This window comes from Prionailurus bengalensis, chromosome A2 (genome assembly GCF_016509475.1).
Source record: "Prionailurus bengalensis isolate Pbe53 chromosome A2, Fcat_Pben_1.1_paternal_pri, whole genome shotgun sequence".
Classification (NCBI taxonomy): Eukaryota; Metazoa; Chordata; class Mammalia; order Carnivora; family Felidae; genus Prionailurus; species Prionailurus bengalensis.
Window position 1 is genome coordinate 10,024,479 of NC_057348.1, and position 20,384 is coordinate 10,044,862.

General features: G+C 50.4%; 1 protein-coding gene and 1 long non-coding RNA gene across 6 annotated transcripts in view; one reads left to right on the plus strand and one right to left on the minus strand.

The window, feature by feature from the left end:
• The first annotated feature begins 122 nt into the window (after positions 1-122).
• Positions 123-20,165, plus strand: LOC122486983. The gene is made up of 2 exons (XR_006298287.1): positions 123-273; positions 19,736-20,165. It is a non-coding gene; the product is annotated as an uncharacterized LOC122486983 (long non-coding RNA).
• ADGRL1 (adhesion G protein-coupled receptor L1) overlaps positions 14,576-20,384 on the minus strand; it is a 42,997-nt gene continuing 37,188 nt past the window's right edge. For all 5 annotated transcript variants that reach the window (XM_043586803.1, XM_043586807.1, XM_043586804.1 and 2 more), the window contains 6 exons: positions 19,723-19,891; positions 18,285-18,413; positions 18,003-18,099; positions 17,782-17,910; positions 17,591-17,608; positions 14,576-17,168 (listed from right to left, as the gene is read on the minus strand). In XM_043586803.1, coding sequence (XP_043442738.1) covers positions 16,426-17,168; positions 17,591-17,608; positions 17,782-17,910; positions 18,003-18,099; positions 18,285-18,413; positions 19,723-19,891 — 1,285 coding nt within the window. In that variant the 3' untranslated portion in view covers positions 14,576-16,425. The remainder of the gene's footprint in view (positions 17,169-17,590; positions 17,609-17,781; positions 17,911-18,002; positions 18,100-18,284; positions 18,414-19,722; positions 19,892-20,384) is intronic.

The following is a 20,384-nucleotide window of genomic DNA, read 5'->3' on the forward strand; positions in this document are numbered from 1 at the left end:
GCAGCGCCGCCAACTGCCTAGCGGTGGCGCGCGGCGCTCGCCTAAGAGGGCGGGAAGGGCGGTGCCGGCGCCCGCGGTGATTGGCAGGGAGGAGAGTGGCGGGGACGCAGCAGATTCTTTGAGAGGTGATTGGCTGGATTGGTCGCGGGGGCGGGTGGAGAGGAATACTTAGCTGGGGATTCGCGGCAGAGGAGCGGAAGTTGGTTGCCGGCGTGGTTGAAGCGTGTGTAGAGGGAGAGGAGGAGCGTTTGTCGCCTTGGCGTCTGTCAGCAGGTGAGCGTTGCCGGGACCTTCTTTAAGGGGCTCCCGGCCCCTCCTCAGACCCAGCGGTGGGGGAGTCCGTTGTGAACTTTGTGAACGTTGGTCACCCCCTCCCCCACCCCCGCGAGGGAAGACGGAGAGGCGGTCGCGCGACGCGCTGGGGCTGGGGCCCCGGGATTGGGGCCTGGTTCGAGTCCCGCTCTCGCCTCCTTGAACTGCTGGGAGGTTTCAGGTGGACACCGAGCACTGTGAGTGGGAGTTGGGGTCCTGCCTTCTGCGACTCAGCTCCCGAGGCCACGTCCTCCCCCCCCCCCCCCTCCCCGCCGCTCATTGAACGGGGCGGTGAAAACTCGCTGACGCGACTTGTGACTGCATAGCGCAACTAGAAACTTCTCTCGGCCCCCACGCCAGGGTCGGACCGCTGTCGCGCCCTGCCGGCCAGACTCCCGCTTCCACCCGGTGGAAAAATAACACGAGCCGCCTTTCTCGTGTCACATTTTTTCTAGCAAGGACGTCTTAGTGGAAAAAAAAAAAAAGTTAAAAAATACAGGTGGAATGAATTTTAATGTTATCTTTAACCCATATAGCCAAGGTAGTATTTCAACAAGTGATGGGCCTAAAACATACAAATGAGATGTCTTACGTTCTTCTGCTAGGGTACTGAAGCTTCGAAGTCCCCTGTTTTAGGGTTACAACTACACTTTCATCGGAAATAGTTGGTCTGGCTTTGGGTTTCCTAAAATTGACACTTGAAAATGGAGAAGCGCGTGCCCACGCTGTCGGCAACAGGCTTAAAAGTTTTCCCTGAGCTCAATTACACACCGGTTTTTTAAATGTCAGTGTTAATTAGTTAGAATTAAGTGACGTGGAAAGTTCTATTTTTACAGCGCAGCTGGAACTGTCTCCAGGTGTTCACAAGCCCCTGTGGCAAGTGGTTCCTGTATTCCTGGACAGTGTGGGTCTGAAACCGGTTGGATCACTCTTTTTAAAAATTAAAAAAAAAAAAATAAAAATTTTTTTTCATGTTTATTTATTTTTTTTTTAATTTTTTTTCCAAATTTTTAAAATTTATTTTTGGGACAGAGAGAGACAGAGCATGAACGGGGGAGGGGCAGAGAGAGAGGGAGACACAGAATCGGAAACAGGCTCCAGGCTCTGAGCCATCAGCCCAGAGCCCGACGCGGGGCTCGAACTCACGGACCGCGAGATCGTGACCTGGCTGAAGTCGGACGCTTAACCGACTGCGCCACCCAGGCGCCCCATTTCATGTTTATTTTTGAGAGCGAGACACGGAGTGCCAGTGGGGGAGGGGCAGATGGAGAAGGAGACACAGAATCCGAAGCGGGGTCCAGACTCGGAGCTGTGGGCCCAGAGCCCGTCGCAGGGCTTGAACCCCCGAACCTGGAGATCATGACCTGAACCGAAGTGGGACTCAACCGACTGAGCCACCCGGCGCCCCTGGATCAGTCACTCTTTAAACATGAGTGTTTTTCTGCTTTCCGGGTGAGAATGTGGTCTTCCAGGCTCTACAGCCTTGTTTCTGGTCACCGCTCCCCAGGCCCGACCCCAGCTTCAATTCAGCCCACACTGTCTTTTTGTTTTTGCCAACCTGACCTGGCATTTCCAGCACAGAACCCCTCTCCACCCAGAGCCTCTTCCCCTGCTCCTGGCATGGCTGGTGCCAGGCCTACCTGTTCGAATGTGCTTTTCTCAGAGAAGCCTTTCCAAGGGTCCCCTGGCCAGTGTTCAGACTCCGCGTGTAGGCCTGAACACCAGTTCAAGCTACTAGCTTTTCTTATCCAGCCACCTCTGTGGTTTTGGTACAGTGAGTTGTAAGGCCTCGTGATGCTAGGCTTTTTTTTTTTTTTTTTTTTTTTTTGTATTTATATCTTACATTAAGTACAAAAATGTTTTGTGGCTAAAATCATTGAAAGTGTTTTTTCCTTTGAGATGATTTGGCTGCAAGAAAATCCACTTTTATGATCGGCTATGATTTCTTGGCGGATTTTCGTGACTGAGAAAATCTGATTTTCAGATTATTTCCAAATGTAATTCAGTTGTTTATATGAATACTGCATTTAATGATGAACGAAGTTGCCATGATGTTGTTTTCTAGACGTGTCATTAAATACTGATTCACTCCAACTTTGTAGTGTTCTTTTTGCATTGTGGAACTCCCCTCCCCCCCCCACCTTTTTCATACCGCCTGAAAAGCTCATCAGCCGCAAGCGTTATGTCTGTGGTGCTAATGAAGTAAATGGCTCCGTCTGTATTGAGTTCTCCATACAGCTGGCTGAATAATCTTCAGTTGTAACCCAGATCATGTCATTACCCTGCTTAAAACCTTCAAAGGCTCCTCAGGTTTAGAATGAAACCTAAGGTCGTTACTGTGGCTCAGGCCCTGCACCGTGACCTCAGCTGACCTCTCAGGCTTCACCACCTAGTCTTCCTCTTGTTCCCACTCTCAAGTCCTGCCGGCTTTATTTACCATCTTTCAACACACCAAGCTTGTTCCTGCTGTGGGGCCTTGCACTTGCCGTTCCCCCTGGAATGTGCTGTTTTCAGATAATTGCATGGCTGTCTCCTTCCCGTCGTTTATGGCTCAACTCCAGTGCCCCTCTCAAAGAGGCTTTCCCAGGCCACGCTAGTTAAAGCAGCTCCTTTTTTTTTTTTTTTTTTTAATGTTTATTGAGAGGAGAGAGCAGGGGAGGGGCAGAGAGAGAGGGAGGGAGACAGAATCCCAAGCAGGCTCTGAGCTGTCAGTGCAGAGCCTGATGTGGGGCTCATACCCATGAACTGTGAGATTGTGACCGGAGTCGAGACCAAGTGTCGGATGCTTGACCTTCTGAGTCACCCAGGCACCATAACGCAGCTTTTCCTTACTCACATCACCCTGTTTTACTATCTTGGTAACATTCAGAACTTAAATTGGTTTTAGACTGTGCTTCTCTCTCATCATCCCTCAGTAGATGGACAGCTAGTTGAGGGCAGAGCTCTCACTTGCCTCACATTGAGCTTTGAATGTATTCAAAAGAGTAAATTCACATAAAGGGCTTAACATAGTACCTAGAGTCTGAAGAGCACTCCATGACATAAACCTTTAGTAGTATACAGTAATAAGGAGATGAGTCTTTATTCTTAACATAATATTTCAGGTGCACACACACTTGGAAAGGTATAAGAAATGCTATAACAAAATACATTTTTACCTGTTTCCCAGCTTAAGGAGTCAAACATCAGAGATGCCATTGACAGGCCTTGTGTACCCCTGCCTCAAACCAAGTCCTTTCCCCTTACAACTACAACCCTAGATTCAGGGTTTATTTTTCTGTGCGTGTTTGTACAATTTAATATCTGTGTGTCTTTAAACAATGCATAGTATTATGTGTCATGTTCTACAGTTTTATATAAATGAAATCTGTGCAAAAAAGACTTGTCCATAGTAGGTATGAGACTGCTGTCCTTTAGGAAGGCCTGTTTGCATGGTTGGCCCTTGACTGGTCTCTAGGAACTTGGATTTCAGAAGAGTTCTGCCATCCCTTAAAGAGTGGTTCTTGGTGCCTAAACTGTACGATGTGCTTTATGTTGAATATCTCCTTTCCTTCTGGAGTCTAGTGTTTTTGGTACTTGACTAGCCCCCAATAAATACCCTGAGCATTGATTCTCTAATGAGCTTCCAGTGGGCAGTATTTCACGTGTGTTGTCCCAACTCTCCTGGGGAAACTAAGTGCATCCCACGTGACTCCACTAGGAGAGGATTCCTGGAATCTTGTGCATGGTTTCCTCCAGACTTTGCACCATGGGCCTTTTCCCTTGGCCAGTTTTGCTTTGTACCCTTTCACTGTAAGAAATCATAGCTGTGTGTAGGCTCTACGCAAAATTCTGTGAGTCCTCCTAGTGAGTCATTGAACCTAGGATGATCTTGGGGACCCCGGACAAGGTAGCATACCGGACATATACTTAAAAGGTGAGGCGAGCATGGCACCTGTGGCACAAAATCTGAGGAGGCGTTCACTCTCAGGGTCACACAAGTGTCCAACCTATACAACGCTGAGGGTGAGTGCCTCCTAGAATTTTCATTCTAGACACCTTGCTTGCTCCACTCTGGTTACAGCCGTTACCTCTGAAACTTGCTTTTTTTGTCCAACATAATGCGTTTGCAGTGTATATGTGTTTACGTATATGTAACGTCGCTGCAAACGCATTATGTTGGACCCAAAAAAATACATTTTCGCTGCTGTAGCTATGCTGTCTGATGTGGTAGCCATTTTCTACTTGTGGCTATTTGGATTTCAATTAATCAAAATTAAATACAAAGTTCAATTCCCAGCCACCCTTAGCCACATCTTACGTGTTTAATAGGCACCCTGTGACTGATGGCAACCACATTTGGACAGCATGGGTAGAGAATGCTTCCACGGTCACAGAAAGTTTTGTTGGACAGTGTTTACTTCCCTTACCCATTTACCTCTTGCTCAGTATTTAGGTTGTTTCTTGTTTTCTACTCTTGCAAACAGTGCTTCAGTGGTTGTTGCTGTATATGTCTCCTTGTACACACATGCAGGAGTTTCCCTAGGATACGTATCAGGAGTTGAATTACTGGGTTATGGGAATATCCACCTTTCCTAGATATTGCCAGTTTGCTCTTCAGAATGACCATTCCAGTTCTTACTCCCCCAGCAAGGTTGCTATTGCCCAGTGTCCTTATCAATACTTGGTACTGTCAGATTTTTACGTTTCTGTTTTTTGATTTGTTTAAATTAGCGGTTTCCGTTAGCATTTTCCTGATGACCAGTGAGATTGAGCTATTTATGTCTGTTTATTGAGCCTTTATCTTCTGTGAGTTGCCTCTTCATATCTTCGCCCGTTTTCCTGCTGGATTGCCCTCATCTTATTGAGTATAGATGGTTTTTCTCACATCTGAAACTTGCCTTTTCATTTGTATGGTGTCTTTTGAAGTTCAGAGTTTTTTATTACTATGTTAATGTCATCAGAATGATCAGTCTACTTAAAGTTTGTGTTTTTTGTGCCCTGCTTAAGAAATCTTAACCTGTATCTACTCTTTTTTTCCTCCATGGAAGTTTTACTTTTCATATTTAGCTTTTAAAAAATCTGCCTGGAATTTATTTTTGTTTATGATGTGAGGTGGGACTGTGTTTTTGTTTTTTCCACACAGAAACCAGTTGTCCCGGTTTCCTTTATTGAGTAGTCCGGTGGTTTTCAGAATGTGATCCCCTGGGGATCCACGAGGTAAACCATTTTCATAATGGTTCTAAAGGGTCACCTCTATTTCTCGTTTGCACAGTGTTGTCCTCTGCACGACTCGTAGAAAAGCAGCGGTGGGTAAAACCGCTGGTGCCTTAGCACAGGAGTCCGTGCAGTGTTCCCACAAGGTAGTAGCAGTTGTCCTTGTATTCCTCGCTGCTGCCACACATTCATTGTGAAAATGATTTCACCTAAGAGTGTCCTTGAAGAAGCCATGAAAAGTAGTAATTGCGTTAAAACTGAGCCTCTGAACGAGTCTTTGTAATACTCTGTGTGGTGAAATGGGAAGTTTGCATGGAGCACGTCTATTGCTGAAGAGCGACGGGAGGTGAGGAAGTGCACTTGTACAGTTGTTTGAGTAGAGGTGGAACTGGTGCCTTTTTTCATGGAACACCATTTTTACTTGAAAGAATGACAGGTGGTAGTTATTCAGTTAAGATATTTGGCCGATATTTTCTCAGAAATGAATGAAGGGAGCTGGTCACTTCGAGGACCATTGATGGTCTGTTGCCAGTGATAAAAAAATGAGCTTTCAAGCAGAATTTAGTCTTTGGGAAAACTTTTATTCACCATGAGCCTGACTACTTTGCAATATTTAAAGATATTTTTCTGATGAGATCAGTGGTGATATTAACAAAGAAGATTTTCAAAATATTGTATAGTAATTCAGTAGATCAGTATTTTCCAGTAGGCCAAGGGGGCTCAATGTAACAGTATGAAAAATTCATTGATACAGTTTCATATTCCACCTTAGAACCAACTCTTAATTTTTTAAACATTTTTAAATTTATTTTTGAGAGGCAGAGAGCATGAGCATGGGAAGGGCAGGGAGAGGCAGACACAGAATCCGAAGCAGGCTCCAGGCTGTCAGCACAGAGCCTGATGTGGGGCTCGAACTCACGAACTGCGAGATCATGACCTGAGCTGAAGTTGGACGCTCAACTGACTGAGCCACCCAGGTGCCCCTGACCTTACAACTAACTTGAACACACCACTACTTGTTGAGTTTTGGTAATTAACAAAGTAGGATATCCCCAATTAGCTGAAAAGGTTATCACACTCCTCCTTTTCTAACTGCATCTGTGTGAGGCTGGATTTCCTTTATGAACTTCAACCAAGACAGCATATTGCAACAGATTGATTGCAGAACCTGTGTGAGAATTCTGGTCTCTTCTATTGGGCCAAACACTAGGAGCTTCACAAAATGTAAAACAATGCCATTCTTTTCACTACTTTGTTTTTAAAAACATAGTTATTCTTACAAAATAGCTGACTTATGTTAACATCTGTTGGATTTATTAGCTTATGTATTTTTTAAATGTTTATTTTGAGAGAGAAAGAGGATGAGTGGGGAAGGGGCAGAGAGAAGGGGGTGGTCAGAGGATGGGAAGCAGGCTCTGTGCTGACAGCAGCGAGCCCCGTGCAGGGCTTCAGCTCTTGAACTGTGAAATCATGACTTGAACTGAAGTCGGATGCTTAACCGACTGAGCCACCCAGGTGCCCCTGATTTATTAGCTAATTCAAATTTTTAAAAAATTGTCAGTTGTAATTTCTAATTTAGTAAATATACATAGAAATAATCCCTATCCCTATAAACAACAGCTCTTTAGGGTTCTCATTAGTTTTTTTTTTTTAAGATTTAATTTATTTTTTAACTTAAATTTTTTTAGTGTTTGTTTAGAGACAGTGAGTATGGAAGAGGGGCAGAGAGAGAGATAGAATCCCAAGCAGACTCTGTGCTCCCAGCACAGAGCTGACATGGGGCTCAAACCCATGAACTGTGAGATCATGACCTGAGCTGAGATCAAGAGTCAGACGCTTAACTGAGCCTCCCAGGCGCCCCTTAATTTTTTTTAAGAGCAGTTTCAGGTTCACAGCAAAATTGAGAGTAAGGTACAGAGATTTTCTGTATGCCCCCTGCCTCCCCTTTTCTCATGCATGGCCTCCCCCACCATTAACATCCCCACCAGAGTGGTATATTTATAGTTGATCCTACATTCATATATCATTATCACCCAAAGTCTATAGTTCACATTAGGGTTCACTCTTGGTGTTGTACGTTCTGTGGATTTGGACAAATGTGTGCCGTCATTATAGTCTCAAGAGTATTTTCTTTGTCTCCCAAATCTTTTGTGCTCCACCTAGTCCTTCCCAATTCCACTCATGAAGTTTTGTGAGGGTAAAGGGATCCCAAGACCAAAACCCTTGAGATCCTCTGGATCAATCCGTCCTTTCTCTAGTGATTTGTAACCTCTGTCTAGAACAAGTTTGCATCCAGTCACGGGTCTCTTCATGGTCCTGTTTGTCTTCCTGTGCCAACACCGCATTTTCTTAAACATTACCACATAAGAACCAATCTTTGTAAGGGCTGGTTCTCACACCTAGTTCTTCATTCTTTCAGAGGTATCGGTTATTCTTGGTTTTTGTTATTCTACAGAAAGTAGGACACACGAATACTTTTTCCTTTTACAAAAGTAATACATGCTTAATGAAAAAATTAAAAAAAATTTTTTTAACGTTTATTTTTGAGAGACAGAGATAGAACATGAGTGGGAGAGGAGCAGAGAGAGAGGGGGACACAGAATCTGAAGCAGGCTCCAGGCCCTGAGCTGTCAGCACAGAGTCCGATGTGGGACCTGAACCCATGAACCGTGAGATCATGACCTGAGCCGAATCGGATGCTTAATTGACTGAGCCACCCAGGCGACCCTGAAATAATTTTTTTAAATGCAGAATTGGAAGAAAGTAAGTTACTCACTGTTCATATTCTGAAGTATAGCTTTATATTCTGATGTTATATGTGTGTACATATACGTACATGTAATGTTAACCTTAAGGATAAAACTGAGTTTTAACAGCAAAAACGGGTTTATTTGGGAATAAGAGAATTGCATTTTGGGACTTGCAAGCTGTAACCAGACAAAACCTTACCATAGGCAACTCTAAAGGACAAAGGAGAGGTATGCTCTTATAGAGAAAAGGGAAAGTTGGGAAGGCTGTTATAAACCAAAAGTGCTTTGGAGTGAACTGGCAGTCCGAAGTGTAGTGGCTTTTCTTTTTTTTTCTTCTTCTTTTTTTTTTTTTTTAACGTTTATTTATTTTTTTTGAGACGGAGAGAGACAGAGCATGAACGGGGGAGGGGCAGAGAGAGAGGGAGACACAGAATCGGAAACAGGCTCCAGGCTCTGAGCCATCAGCCCAGAGCCCGACGCGGGGCTCGAACTCACGGACCACAAGATGTGACCTGGCTGAAGTCGGACGCTTAACCGACTGCGCCACCCAGGCGCCCCGTGTAGTGGCTTTTCATAGGCTGAGCTAATCTGTCTCTCTTCAGCTGGGCTTTTGTGGGGCGGGGTGGGGGGGAGGATTGGTTGGGGGGAGAAAACCTTCCTCCTGCTGGGGTAGGGAAGTAGTATCCACTTGCTAGGTCCATCTCTTCCTGTTGGGTCTGCAAATGACTGCTGGCGATAGGGCACGAGAGCTCCACCTTCTGGCCTCTTGACTCCATTTTAGTGAGGTTTCCCTTTATTAATTTTCACAATATACGCATGCATGTGTGTGCACATGCACAAACAGGTTTATGTAACTGTTTATGCGCTGTTTGTATATGTGTCATTCAAAAAGGTGGGTCATGCTTTATCTTTTTTATATCTAAATTTTTATACAAAATCTTATTAGAAATTTATTTCCATGTCATTTAATGTTCTTCTGCACCATCTTTAAAATTTATTCATTTATTTATTTTTAAATGATTTATTTATTTTTTTTTTTAATTTTTTTTTTTTCAACGTTTATTTATTTTTGGGACAGAGAAAGACAGAGCATGAACGGGGGAGGGGCAGAGAGAGAGGGAGACACAGAATTGGAAACAGGCTCCAGGCTCCGAGCCATCAGCCCAGAGCCTGACGTGGGGCTCGAACTCACGGAGCGCGAGATCGTGACCTGGCTGAAGTCGGATGCTTAACCGACTGCGCCACCCAGGCGCCCCAATGATTTATTTATTTTTGAGAGTACAAGCAGGGGAGGGGCAGAGAGAGAGGGGGACAGAAGATCGGAAGTGAGCTCTGCGCCGACAGCAGCAAGCCCGATGCGGGGTTCGAACTCACGAGATCATGACCTGAGCCAAAGTTGAATACTCAACTGACTAAGCCACCCAGATGCCCCTTGCATCGTTGTATTTAATGGCTATATGTGTTGTTTTATGTGCCTGATTTATGTAATGATTTTCTGTGCTGAAATTTTATTTGTTGTGTTTCACTCACAGAAGCCTGACCACAGTGAACCTTCTTGTTGCTAAGTTTTCATGTGCATTTGTGATTGTTTAGGATTGATTCCCAGGAGAGGACTGGTTGGGTTACAATGAGGGCTTCAGTTGTGAGAGGCTGGGATCACTTAGATGAAGGTGGAGGGTTGTGGAAGACAGTGGGACAGGACAAATAGAAAAGATTAGCAGCTGCAAGGATTTCGGTCAAGGAGAGTCCTGGTGCAGTGAACATGATCTAAGTGGGGGAGGGAGGAGGCAGCAGGGGCCTGTCCTCATTGCTGGTTTCCATGACTGATGTTTGAAGGGGTAAGAGAAGAGCAGAATAAGCCTGTGGATGTTGTGGGGATTGAGGACTGGCCTCAGCCTGGCTTCCCCAGGTCTTGCCGAGAGTTTGTGGGACAGAGGAGGTTTTCTCCGGGTTGGAGGCCCCCAGTGCCTTTAGCCTTTTGGGGGTCTGGAGAGAATCCTCTGTGGCTCTGCATTTAGGCCATCCTTCTGGCTTGACTCACATCAGCCCGCTCTGGACAGCCCTAATACTACCTACGTGGGGACTGTTGGGGAGTGTGCTGTGCTTAGTGGGCGTCTCCTGTGATGTGAGGAGCCAGATCGTCAACCCTCTGTATTGTGTGCCACATGGGGTTGGTGAACAGAGATGGGGAGTGGGCAGTTGCAGCCAAGCACAGACATCCCTAGAAGCAGCTCCTGGGATCAGAAGACCAAGATGGAGGCCTGGTCCAGCTCTTTCTTATTAGCCAAGTGAACGTGGGGATAAGCTGTCCTGGGCTTCGGCTTCTGCAGCCATAAAACAGGGCTAATACCTGCCTCGTCGGGTCACTGAAAGGATTAAAATGGACGGCATGTAAAGCATCTGCGGGATGCAGACACTGTGAACTGCCCAGTTGTCCTGTTTGAGCAGGTCATCGTCACTCTAAGCTCAGTTTCCTCATTTGACGAATAGGGATAAGAATACATACTTTGTGATAAGTACTGCGGTGAATTGTAGGAAGGAACTTGGAAGTGATAAATGTCAACGTAAGTGTTACCGTTCCTGGGCATGTGCAGATGGCTGCACCAGGTATGTACGGGTGCCACTAACAGCCACCTGAGGGTCACAGGCATCTGGCACGGCAGATTGAGATTGTGCTAGCAGAGGAGGGTGTGTGCCGTGCCGGGGAGAGTAAAGGACACAGAGGTGAAAGAGCTGGTTGTGTTGTAGAACCTCCTCTTATGCTGGGATTTGATCTCAAAATCAGAGCACGAAGTCAGAATCACATGTAGTTAAATTTGATTACCCTTAAAGTCCCCACACCTGCTCACAGAGTGTCTCAGTAAGTCCAGTACCATCAGCTCCTCTTCCAGCATAGGAGCAGATTGCCTTTTCTTGGGTTGGGTACCAGCAGAAATAGTGAACTTAGGTTTCAGGGCTGCGCTAAATTAAACTCAGCATTGCGCAGTGAGGGGCACATGGGAACCGAGAGCAGTGGAAGAAATGGCCGATTCACACAGTTCGATCATTTGTAACTCTCGTCTCAGGCTCACTCTAGGTCTCCCTTTCATTTCAGCTTTCCATCCTTTAACAAATATTTATTGATTACTTACTGTGTGTCAGATGCTGTGCTAGACACTGGGGAACAGCACTGAACAAAAACACACCATTCTACATGACATTCTGGTTGGGGAGGCAGATAATAAACAAGCAAAAGAAGTTTCTTAGTTTGCCAGATAGGAGTGCTACGGGAGACCAACGAAGCAAAATGTGTTTTAGGGAGTTCTGGAGTAGCCAATTGCAGTTTATTTAAAAAAAAATTTTTTTTTTTGAACGTTTATTTATTTTTGGGACAGAGAGAGACAGAGCATGAACAGGGGAGGGGCAGAGAGAGAGGGAGACACAGAATCGGAAACAGGCTCCAGGCTCTGAGCCATCAGCCCAGAGCCCGACGCAGGGCTCGAACTCCGGGACCGCGAGATCGTGACCTGGCTGAAGTCGGACACTTAACCGACTGTGCCATCCAGGCGCCCCGCCAATTGCAGTTTAAATGGAGTGGCTTGGGAAGCTCTGATTTTCATAAGCAGGAGACTTCTCTGCAGGAGAATAAGTGAATGCTATGGAATGGCCAGGGCAAAGGCTCTGAGGCAGGTGCCTGCATCTTCGTGTGCAGTGAGGAACCCAGCATGGCTAGAGTGGAGGGAAGCAGGAGGAGAGCCATGGGGATGAGATCTGATGTCGTAGAGCCTCATAGGTCATTGTAGGCCATTGGGCTGACTTTGGCCTTTTGTCTGGGCAAGAGAAGAGGTTACTGGAGAGTTTTGAGCAGAGGAGGGACAAGGTGCTTACCAAGATCATTCTGGTTTCTGTGTTGAGAAAAGACTGAAGAAGGACAAGGGAATTAGTTAGGGGAGTGTTGCAGTGGTCGTGATGAGAGACAATGGTGGCTTGAACCAGGGTGATAAGAATTAACTGTGGATAATTTGAAGTTAGAACCACCATTCCATTTTCTGTCAGTTTAGATGTGAGGTTGAACAAAGAGGTAAGTTCAAAGGAACCTCCAAGGGTTTATTCTTGAGTCGCAGATGGATTTGCGATTAGTTGAGGTGGGGAGCCTATGAGAGGAGCTGTGGGGGACAGGTTTGGACAAGTTAAGTTTGAAGTCCTGCCAGACACCTAGGGGGAAATGTGGAGGGGGTAGGTTGGATGTGAAAGAATTTGGAACTCAAGGCAGAAGTTCAGCCTGGAATTCTGCGTTTGGGAGTTGTCAGTTTATAGTTACTATGTACAACCATGCAGCAAGGCTGAGATCTCCTAAGGAGTGAGTGTAGGTATCTGGTCTCACGGTGTTAAGAGTCAGGAGATGAGAAGGAACCAGCCACAAACTGGGAAGAAGTGGCTGGAGAGGTGGGAAGACAGTCGGGAGTGTGGCATCCTGGATGCAGATGTTGAAGGGAGGGAGGCACAGAGAGATGCCCGCACTGTTTGAATAGTCCTTCCTCTCTCGGAGCACTGGGAGCTGCAATTGAGAATGTGCAATACACGTGATGCGGTCCCACCTTGGCACGTTTGAAAATGCACCGTTCCAGCAGCATGTGGGGGTCTAGGAATGGCAGGTGGAACGAGACAGGCACAGCATACAGTGCCTGCACTCTGCCTGAAATACAGCTGGTGGGGCTTCTCTGACACTTGATACGCAGTGGCCTGGCCAGAGAGACTTGGGCATTCATCTAGGCATTGTAAGCCAGGTTCCCCGTCTGCAAAATGGAGATCTGATAACCTCCCCCATAGAGCATTTATGCGGATTCAAAGAGAAACTGCACCTGAAGTGCTCAGCCAGACCCAGGAACTTACAAAGTTCTCTGTGAGTGTTAGGATTCTGTGACTCGCCAGGCCTCTGCGGTGGGTTCAAAATGCCGCAGTGCAGGTTCTCACCGTGTCAGCCTCATGGGGACACTCTGAGCAGATCCACTCACCCACTTCTTACCCCCCAGCGAGTCACGCCACTCTTGTCGTTCCAAGAAATCTTAATTTCTTTATTGTTTGATTTTTTTGACTCAACAATTTTTTTTAAACTTTTTGTTTTTTTCTGAAACGTTCTTGTTATGAGCCTTTTGTTTTGTTCTCGTTAAATGCACTCGACCCAAAATTGGTTTGGCATATCGAAAAGGAGACCAAGGAGGGACTGGGGGGCATGGGAGAGAGGGGAGGAGGCCCGAATGGACACAAGAGATATTGAGGGTGAAAGAAGAGGTACACAGAGACAGTGAAAAAGACACAGGGAAAGAGGTGTTGACAGAGAAAGGAAGGCCAGGGAAACAACAACAAAAAATACTAAGATTTAAAAGCAAATGAATTCAGGAGCCCAAGGAAGAGAGTAGGAGAGGAAACCAAGACCCTTCCTTCTCTATACTGTCCCAGCTGGGGTGGGGTGTCAAGGCACCAGGTCTGGTTGGGGTGAGGGGACACCTGGGCTCTCGGGGGTGGCTTTGCACTTGACTGCAGTGGTGTCCAACCCCACCAGGGGGCCCTGCCATGCAGCTGAGGCCTGGGACTCCACCTTGGTGATTTTGGCTGGAATGAGAACCTAGGGACCCACCACACCCTCTCTCCCCTTGATTGTCAGTATCTGGAGAGATAAAAGGAGGGCTGGTCAGGGGAGAGAAAGCTGATTCCTTGCCTACCTCCAGCACCCACCCCCTGTGGAACTCTCCCTCCAAGCCTGCTCTCCAGCCCTCTTACTGGTGGCAGAGGCAGCCTCTGGCTCTGGCTGGACTGACGCCTGGCCAACTCCTCCATTGTCCCTCCTCTCTTGCCAGCTCTTCACAGACCTCTAACTGCCCCTTCCTAAGTGGAGTTCCTGGCCTAGTGATACCAAGGAAGGCCACAGAGCTGTCTGGGCAAGACTGTCCCTATACTTCTCTCTTCCCCATCCAGACTTACCCATGTTCTTCTGCTGAATGAGGTTAAGCCTTCCTACCGAAAAGCCAGATATGGAACCCAAACCTGCCTTCTCCCCACACCTGTCTCCCTACATGGGACAAACCACCATCTTTGGTCTGACCCCTTCTCCCCTAACTGATGGGGACGAGCCAGCCCCAGCTCCCCAGGAGAAGGGAGGGACTTTCTAGCAGCAAAAAGGGTTCCTCCAGCCACCTACCTGTCCCTTTCCCCTAGTTCCTCCCTAGAGCCTTCCCCCCCACCCCCGCCCCCTTAACCCAAAGAAGTTTATGGCAGCAGCAGGCTGAGACCCGAAGATGTTTGAAAACTCATGGCACTTGTGAGAAAAGAGAGAGGGGCAAAAGAGACAAGAAGGGGGCCAGAATAGGGGTGGAGGGCCACCCCTGGGAGAATGGCAATGGTAGGGCTGGGCTAGTGTGGCAATGGGACTACCCTACACTCAAAGAGTTGGGGCGGGGGAGGCCAGGGTGAGAGGCTGGGGAGGAGGGTGCTGGAAGAGGTACTCAGGAGACATCCCCAGCCTGAAGCTTCCAGAGTCTATAGGTTGGGGGTAGAGCCCCCAATACAAAGGTGTCCTGACTGCAGGCCCTGGTACTTGGCTCTGTGTCCCCTGCAGGAGGGTGTAGGGGAGGGAAGGTGATCTCTCACCTTTGCATACCCTCCCCACCCCCCTCAAGAGAGAAGACAGCTTCACCACTCCTAGCCTCCCGGTCACACCCACCACTTGCTGCCTCCACTTTCCTTCCCCCATCAACCTCTCTAGGTGGGAAATCAGTCCCTTCTTCCTCGGCCCAGAGTCCCAGAAGCAATATACAAGAAGCAGGAACTCAAAGGGACAGCGCAGCCATCTTGGCAAAAGCATCTTTGGGTGTGAGGGTGTCTCCCCCGGGCCAGTGGGGAGGGGAGGGGGAGACAGGCCCCGGTCCTGGGGCAGGCAGTGAGGTACACGCCCCAGGAGGGCTGACTGAGGCCAGGGACAGGCGGAGCAGGGAAAGAGGCGACAGAAACAGTGCCGGGAAGGAAACAGGTTCTTTGTTTCGCTGTTGCTTCTAGATTTTGTTTTCTGTCTCTGGATTGTAAAAAGCTGCTCTGGCGGCCCGCCCACCCCGGCTGGGGATGCACACATACACGGAGAAGTCCTGGCTGCCAGGGCCCGGCGGCGCCACTCTGCTCCGGAGAAAGCCCCGGGCTGGCTGGGCCACAGGCTCCCGGTGGCTTCAAGTGATGAGATTTTCTTTCCTTTTTTTTTTTTTTTTTTTTGTCTTTTTTTTTTTTTTTGTCTTTTTCATTTCGTTGAAATATTTACAGCAATGGGGGAGGAGGAGGAGAGAGGAAGGGGTAAGATGGCCCCCTAGGGAAAGATCCAAGCCCAGGACCCACTCCCCAGGGAGATCCAGACCCAAAATCTGCTCCCCAGTTAGCCGAGCCCACAGGACTGGGAACTGCCCAAATATGGCCACCCCTGTGGGCTGGGGGCCCTGCGGGGAGTTGTGCTTCATCAGGAGTCACCCCAAGGGAGGGGGTCACTGGGTGCACTTGAGGAGGCTGATGGGCAGGCTTGCTGGGGAGGCAAGGATGAAGAGCAGAGGAGGGAAGGAGCTTCAGAGAAAGTTCCACCTTTAAACCAGCAGCCACAACTGCCCGTTCCGCCTGCCCTGGGGCCTTCTCTTGGGCCAAAGGCCCCAGTCTCCAAGGAGCAGGGAACTAGTGCAGGAGGAACCTGTCTGTCTGCTCCCACTGCTCCTTCCTGGTGCAGCTGGCAGCATCTCCAGATGCAGAGAGAGGAGCAGCGGACAGGTTCCATTCAGCAGGGCCCTTGGCCCAAGGAAACCAAAGCCCTCGTTTCCCTCCAGGGGGGAGGAAAGTAGGGGAGAGGGGGAAATAGAGAGTGGGCTGCACCCCTCCAATTTCTCCTTCCTTACTCCCTTGGGGACCTCTTGGCTTCTCCTCACTGCACTTCCCCCAATTCGAGCTGGTGCACGTGGCTGGTAGGAAACCCTGTCTGTGAACCCTGCACCACAGGCCCCCATGGCAGAACTCCTGAGGGGCCTAGAGGGCCCACGGCCGACGGGTACTTGGAGAGAGTGGCCCACCAGCCACTGCCTCCATGAGTCTCCCTCTCCCACCAGAGCCCCACCCAGTGTTCCCTCCCTGGCCTGGGCCACCAGCCCCTGGTCCGTGAGGTCCCTCAGAGACTGGTGACCAGCTGCATCTGCCCATCCCCGTCGGGCCCTGGCCCCTCCAGGCCTGGGGCTGCCAGGTAGCCCTCGTGGCTGGGCCGCCGCACCTGGTAGTAGCCCTGCAGGGGGTTCCGGGCCACCAGGGCCGGTGGGCGCGAGGTGTAGTAGATTTCAGGGGGGCCGGGGGGCGCAGGCGGGGGTGGTGGGAGGGCCTCGCTGGGCCCCTCGGGGCTGCTGTCCGGGTAGGAGGGCGAGTCCCGCAGGTTGGCCCCGCTGGCATAGAGGGAGTCCCGGCCCGGAGGGGAGGAGAGGGGCCGGCTGGTGGCCCCATCCTCCGCAGTGCAGCTCTCCGACTCATCCAGATCGCTCTGGTACAGCACCGACTGGGCCCGGGGCAGCAGCAGCGGCTCCTCCAGGGCCTTGTAGAGAAGTTCGATCTCTGCCCGGTCAGCACCCCCGGGCCCGCCTGCTTCTTCCTCGCCACCGCCCCCTGGCACAGGTGGCACGGGGGGTTCGGGTGGTGGAGGGCCCTTGGCCCCGCTGCTGCCGCCCCGCAGGTTGTTGTGTACCAGCTCTGAGATGATCATCTTCTCGAAGGCGGCAGCGTCGGCCAGGTTCCGGCCTCGGGGTGGCTCGGAGGCCCCATCCCCTGGAGGGAAATCCCCACTTCGCAAGGAGTAACTGTTGTTGAAGTTGCCATTGAGGGGCAGTGTGTCCATGCCACAGGCTTCCCGGCCTCCCAGAGGGTGCTCTGCAGGCAAAAGGGGATCGGCTCAGGAGGCGCGTGGGCGGCGACAGGGGCATGGGCACACGGGAGAGGGGGTGCCTGCTTCCCCCTGGGCTGAGCTCTCCCATTCCCATTCTTTCTCACTGGCAGAGGGGACGCCAGCCCAGCAGCAGGTTTGGGGAAGGGGGTGGGGACCAGTTCTCTCTGGGTCCCCTCTCAGGTAGAGGCTATGTGAAGAGTTCTGTGTGACCGGTTCCATTTCCTGTGCTCTGACACTCCTCACCTTCACTGCCTACCTGAGAGCCAAATATAACCCCCTCCGGCTGTATGGGGGGGGGGGGGGGTTGGGGGGCACCCTGAGTTCTCCCTGAGTGAGGTCATCCCAGGAGGCCACCATCACATTTTCCTCCCAGCCTCAGAAACGTTACCAGGCAAGTCACACTTACTGGGTTCCCGGTAGCTCCCTGCAGGTGCCAGCGAGGAGAGAAAAGAGAGAAGGTGAGAGTGTGCTTGGGAAGTCAAGCCCAGGCTCCAGTTCAGGAAGCATGAGGATGCCCCAAGCAGAGACCCTTGGGATGCAGACCTCACACTCCCCGACCTGAGCTGCTGATCTCTTCCTGTACTGGAGTGCTCTCACCTGGGGAGTTGAAGACAGGGGGCGAGGAGGGATTGAAGCCCACCGACTCAGCAATGAGGGTGTTGTAGGGGCTGGTGCCCCCACGGGGCTGTAGCACGGGGTTGGTCAGCAGGTGGTTCCCCATGGTACCTGTCCGGGACGTCAGAGGTCACAAGGTGGCCCAGAGACACTGGTCTAAGAACCTTGAGGGATAAAGTGAAGGGCGAGGGATGCTGTCTCACCTCTGTTCAGGGTGGGGGTACTGTTGATGTCGCCTGCCATGAAGGAGGACTCCGTCTGTTTCCTCACGGTGTCGTTCCACATCCTCCGGATTCGGCTCTGGGGACATAGCCTGGACGTGAGGGGGCCCCCGGGGCGCCCACCCTCCAGGATCTTTCTGAGGTCACTCGCCTGATGAGCACCACCAGGGACCCGGGCTGAGTGCTGCCTTGCCTCTCGGGCTTGTGGGTGCAACACTCAGCCCCAGGGAGCCCTGCCCGGTGCCCTGGCCCCGGCCCAGATACCTGGGTCCCTGTGTAGTAGCGGGTGTTGCTCCGCATGGCTGAGGTCTTCAGTGAGCCGTGAGCGCCCCCGGGGGGGGAACGGATGCAGCAGTAGGAGTGACGCAGGCACTTGCTGTACTCCTTGTGCACCTGGGTGGGGAGGAGGACAGGGAGCTGGCAGCGGGCGCCCCGTGAGCCTCTCCGTCTCCCGTCCCACCACGGCCAGCCAGCCTCTCTCGCTGCTCAGGCCCAACCTCCTTTCTCCACATCCACTGCTGGGTTTCTCATATGTTCACACGACAGATCTTTAATGAGCATGTGCTGTGTGCCAGGGAGAGTTTAGGCCCCAGGAATGGCATAGAACAAATCAGACCCACGGCTCTACCCCTGAGAGCTAGTACCGTGGTAGACAGAGACACACGTAGATGCAAACGTCGGCACGTCGTGTGGGATGTTTGATGGTGTCAGGTGCTGTACAGACAACTATGACTGGGAGGGGGGTTGGGCCGTGCTGTGGGTTGAGGGTGTAGTGGGGGTCTGTGATTTCAAATAGACCAGGGGGAGCCTCCCTGAGGAGCCCTCTCAGCAAAGATCTGAAAGAAATAAGGCAGCAGACCTTGTGGATATGTGGGGAGGAGCAGGGACAAGCCCTGAGGAGGGTCCATGTCTAGGTGTTCGAGAGAAAGCAGAGGGGAGAGCATGGCTGGAGGGGAGGAGAGGGAGGCCCGGGTAGGAATGCGCGAGCCTGCGGCTGCAGTAAGGGTGTCGTTGTCACTGTGCGTGAAGTGGGGGCTGTGCGAGGATGCTGGCTTTGGCTGTGTGCCACGGGGGCGGCACACACTGTCCCTGCGTATCCAACGCAGGCCCCAGGGTCTTGCAGCAGCGATCTTGTGATCCCTGCTTCAGCCTTCCCCGCTTCACTGTCCACCTGCCCCCACCACTGTCTGGGGCTCCCTACTCCCTTGAAGACGAAGTCTACAAACACCTTGGTTCAGGTTCCCCAACTTTCGTCTAGAGCTTACTGCCTGTACACCCTCTCCACACTCGTCTGCTTCTGTGATCTCCTTCATATATTTCTTCATGATTCAGATTTTCACACATTTGAAAAGGAAACTGTTACCACAAAACTCACAGTTCATCTCCCAACTACTGAAGTAGAAACGTTGTGTCTGGGTGGTACTCAGTCCTCTCCCTCCTACACCCTTGATTTGTGCCCCACGCTGGGGGGTGGGGGGGGGTAGGGGTGAGGTTGATCCTCTGTCACAATCCTGCCCTGTGCTCTCCCAGCTCCCCAGACCTGTCCTGCTTTCTTGCTCCCCCGTGTTGCTGTATCTTGCTCTTTTCCAGAACCATCTTCACCCCTGCCTAAATCCTTCCTGACCCCAAGCCTGCTCTCCCCTCACAGCAGACACAGTGCCACCACAGAAGGCAGGCACTTGCACCCCTGCCCTGACCTCACCTTCTTTTGTAAGGCGCAGTGAAAGACAAAGATGAAGACCCCCTGGAAGGCGTTGAAAGTGGTGAAGAGATAGGCCATGACCACCGACTCCTTATTGATGAAGAGCAGGCCGAAAGCCCAAGTGAGACCCAGCAGGAAGAGCAGCGCGATGGCCCCCAGGGCCCAGGATCTGGGGAGGGGGAGAGGGAGAAGGGATATCAAAGTCCCTTACAGTGGAGAAACCCTGCCCCGTAGCCCTGCTGCGTGTCCCTCTTCAGGCGAGCCTCGATGCCGTCTGCAAAGACCCACCTAGGATGCGTGGGCCTTGGGGGGAATGGCCTGCACAGCCGTACTTTCAACCAGCCCGGGCCCGAGGTCGGGGTTTGGGGTTTTGCAAAGGTCAGTCGTTAGCCTTCACCCTTTGGTCCGTGTTTCCAGACCCTTAAACTGTCTTTTGCTGCCTATTTCTCTGTAAGTTTCCTTGAGGTGGACTTACCTTTTGCACTTAGCCTTACACTAACCAGCTATGTCTCCAAGAGCACAGGTTAGATGTGTTAAATCCCACGTTTTCCAATACTCATTAAGTAGATATATAACAGGCACAATAAAACACCACATTTGTCCTTAAAATCACATCGTGTGGTACTGAAAGTGAGAGCACCACATTTTAGGAAGCCCCGGGA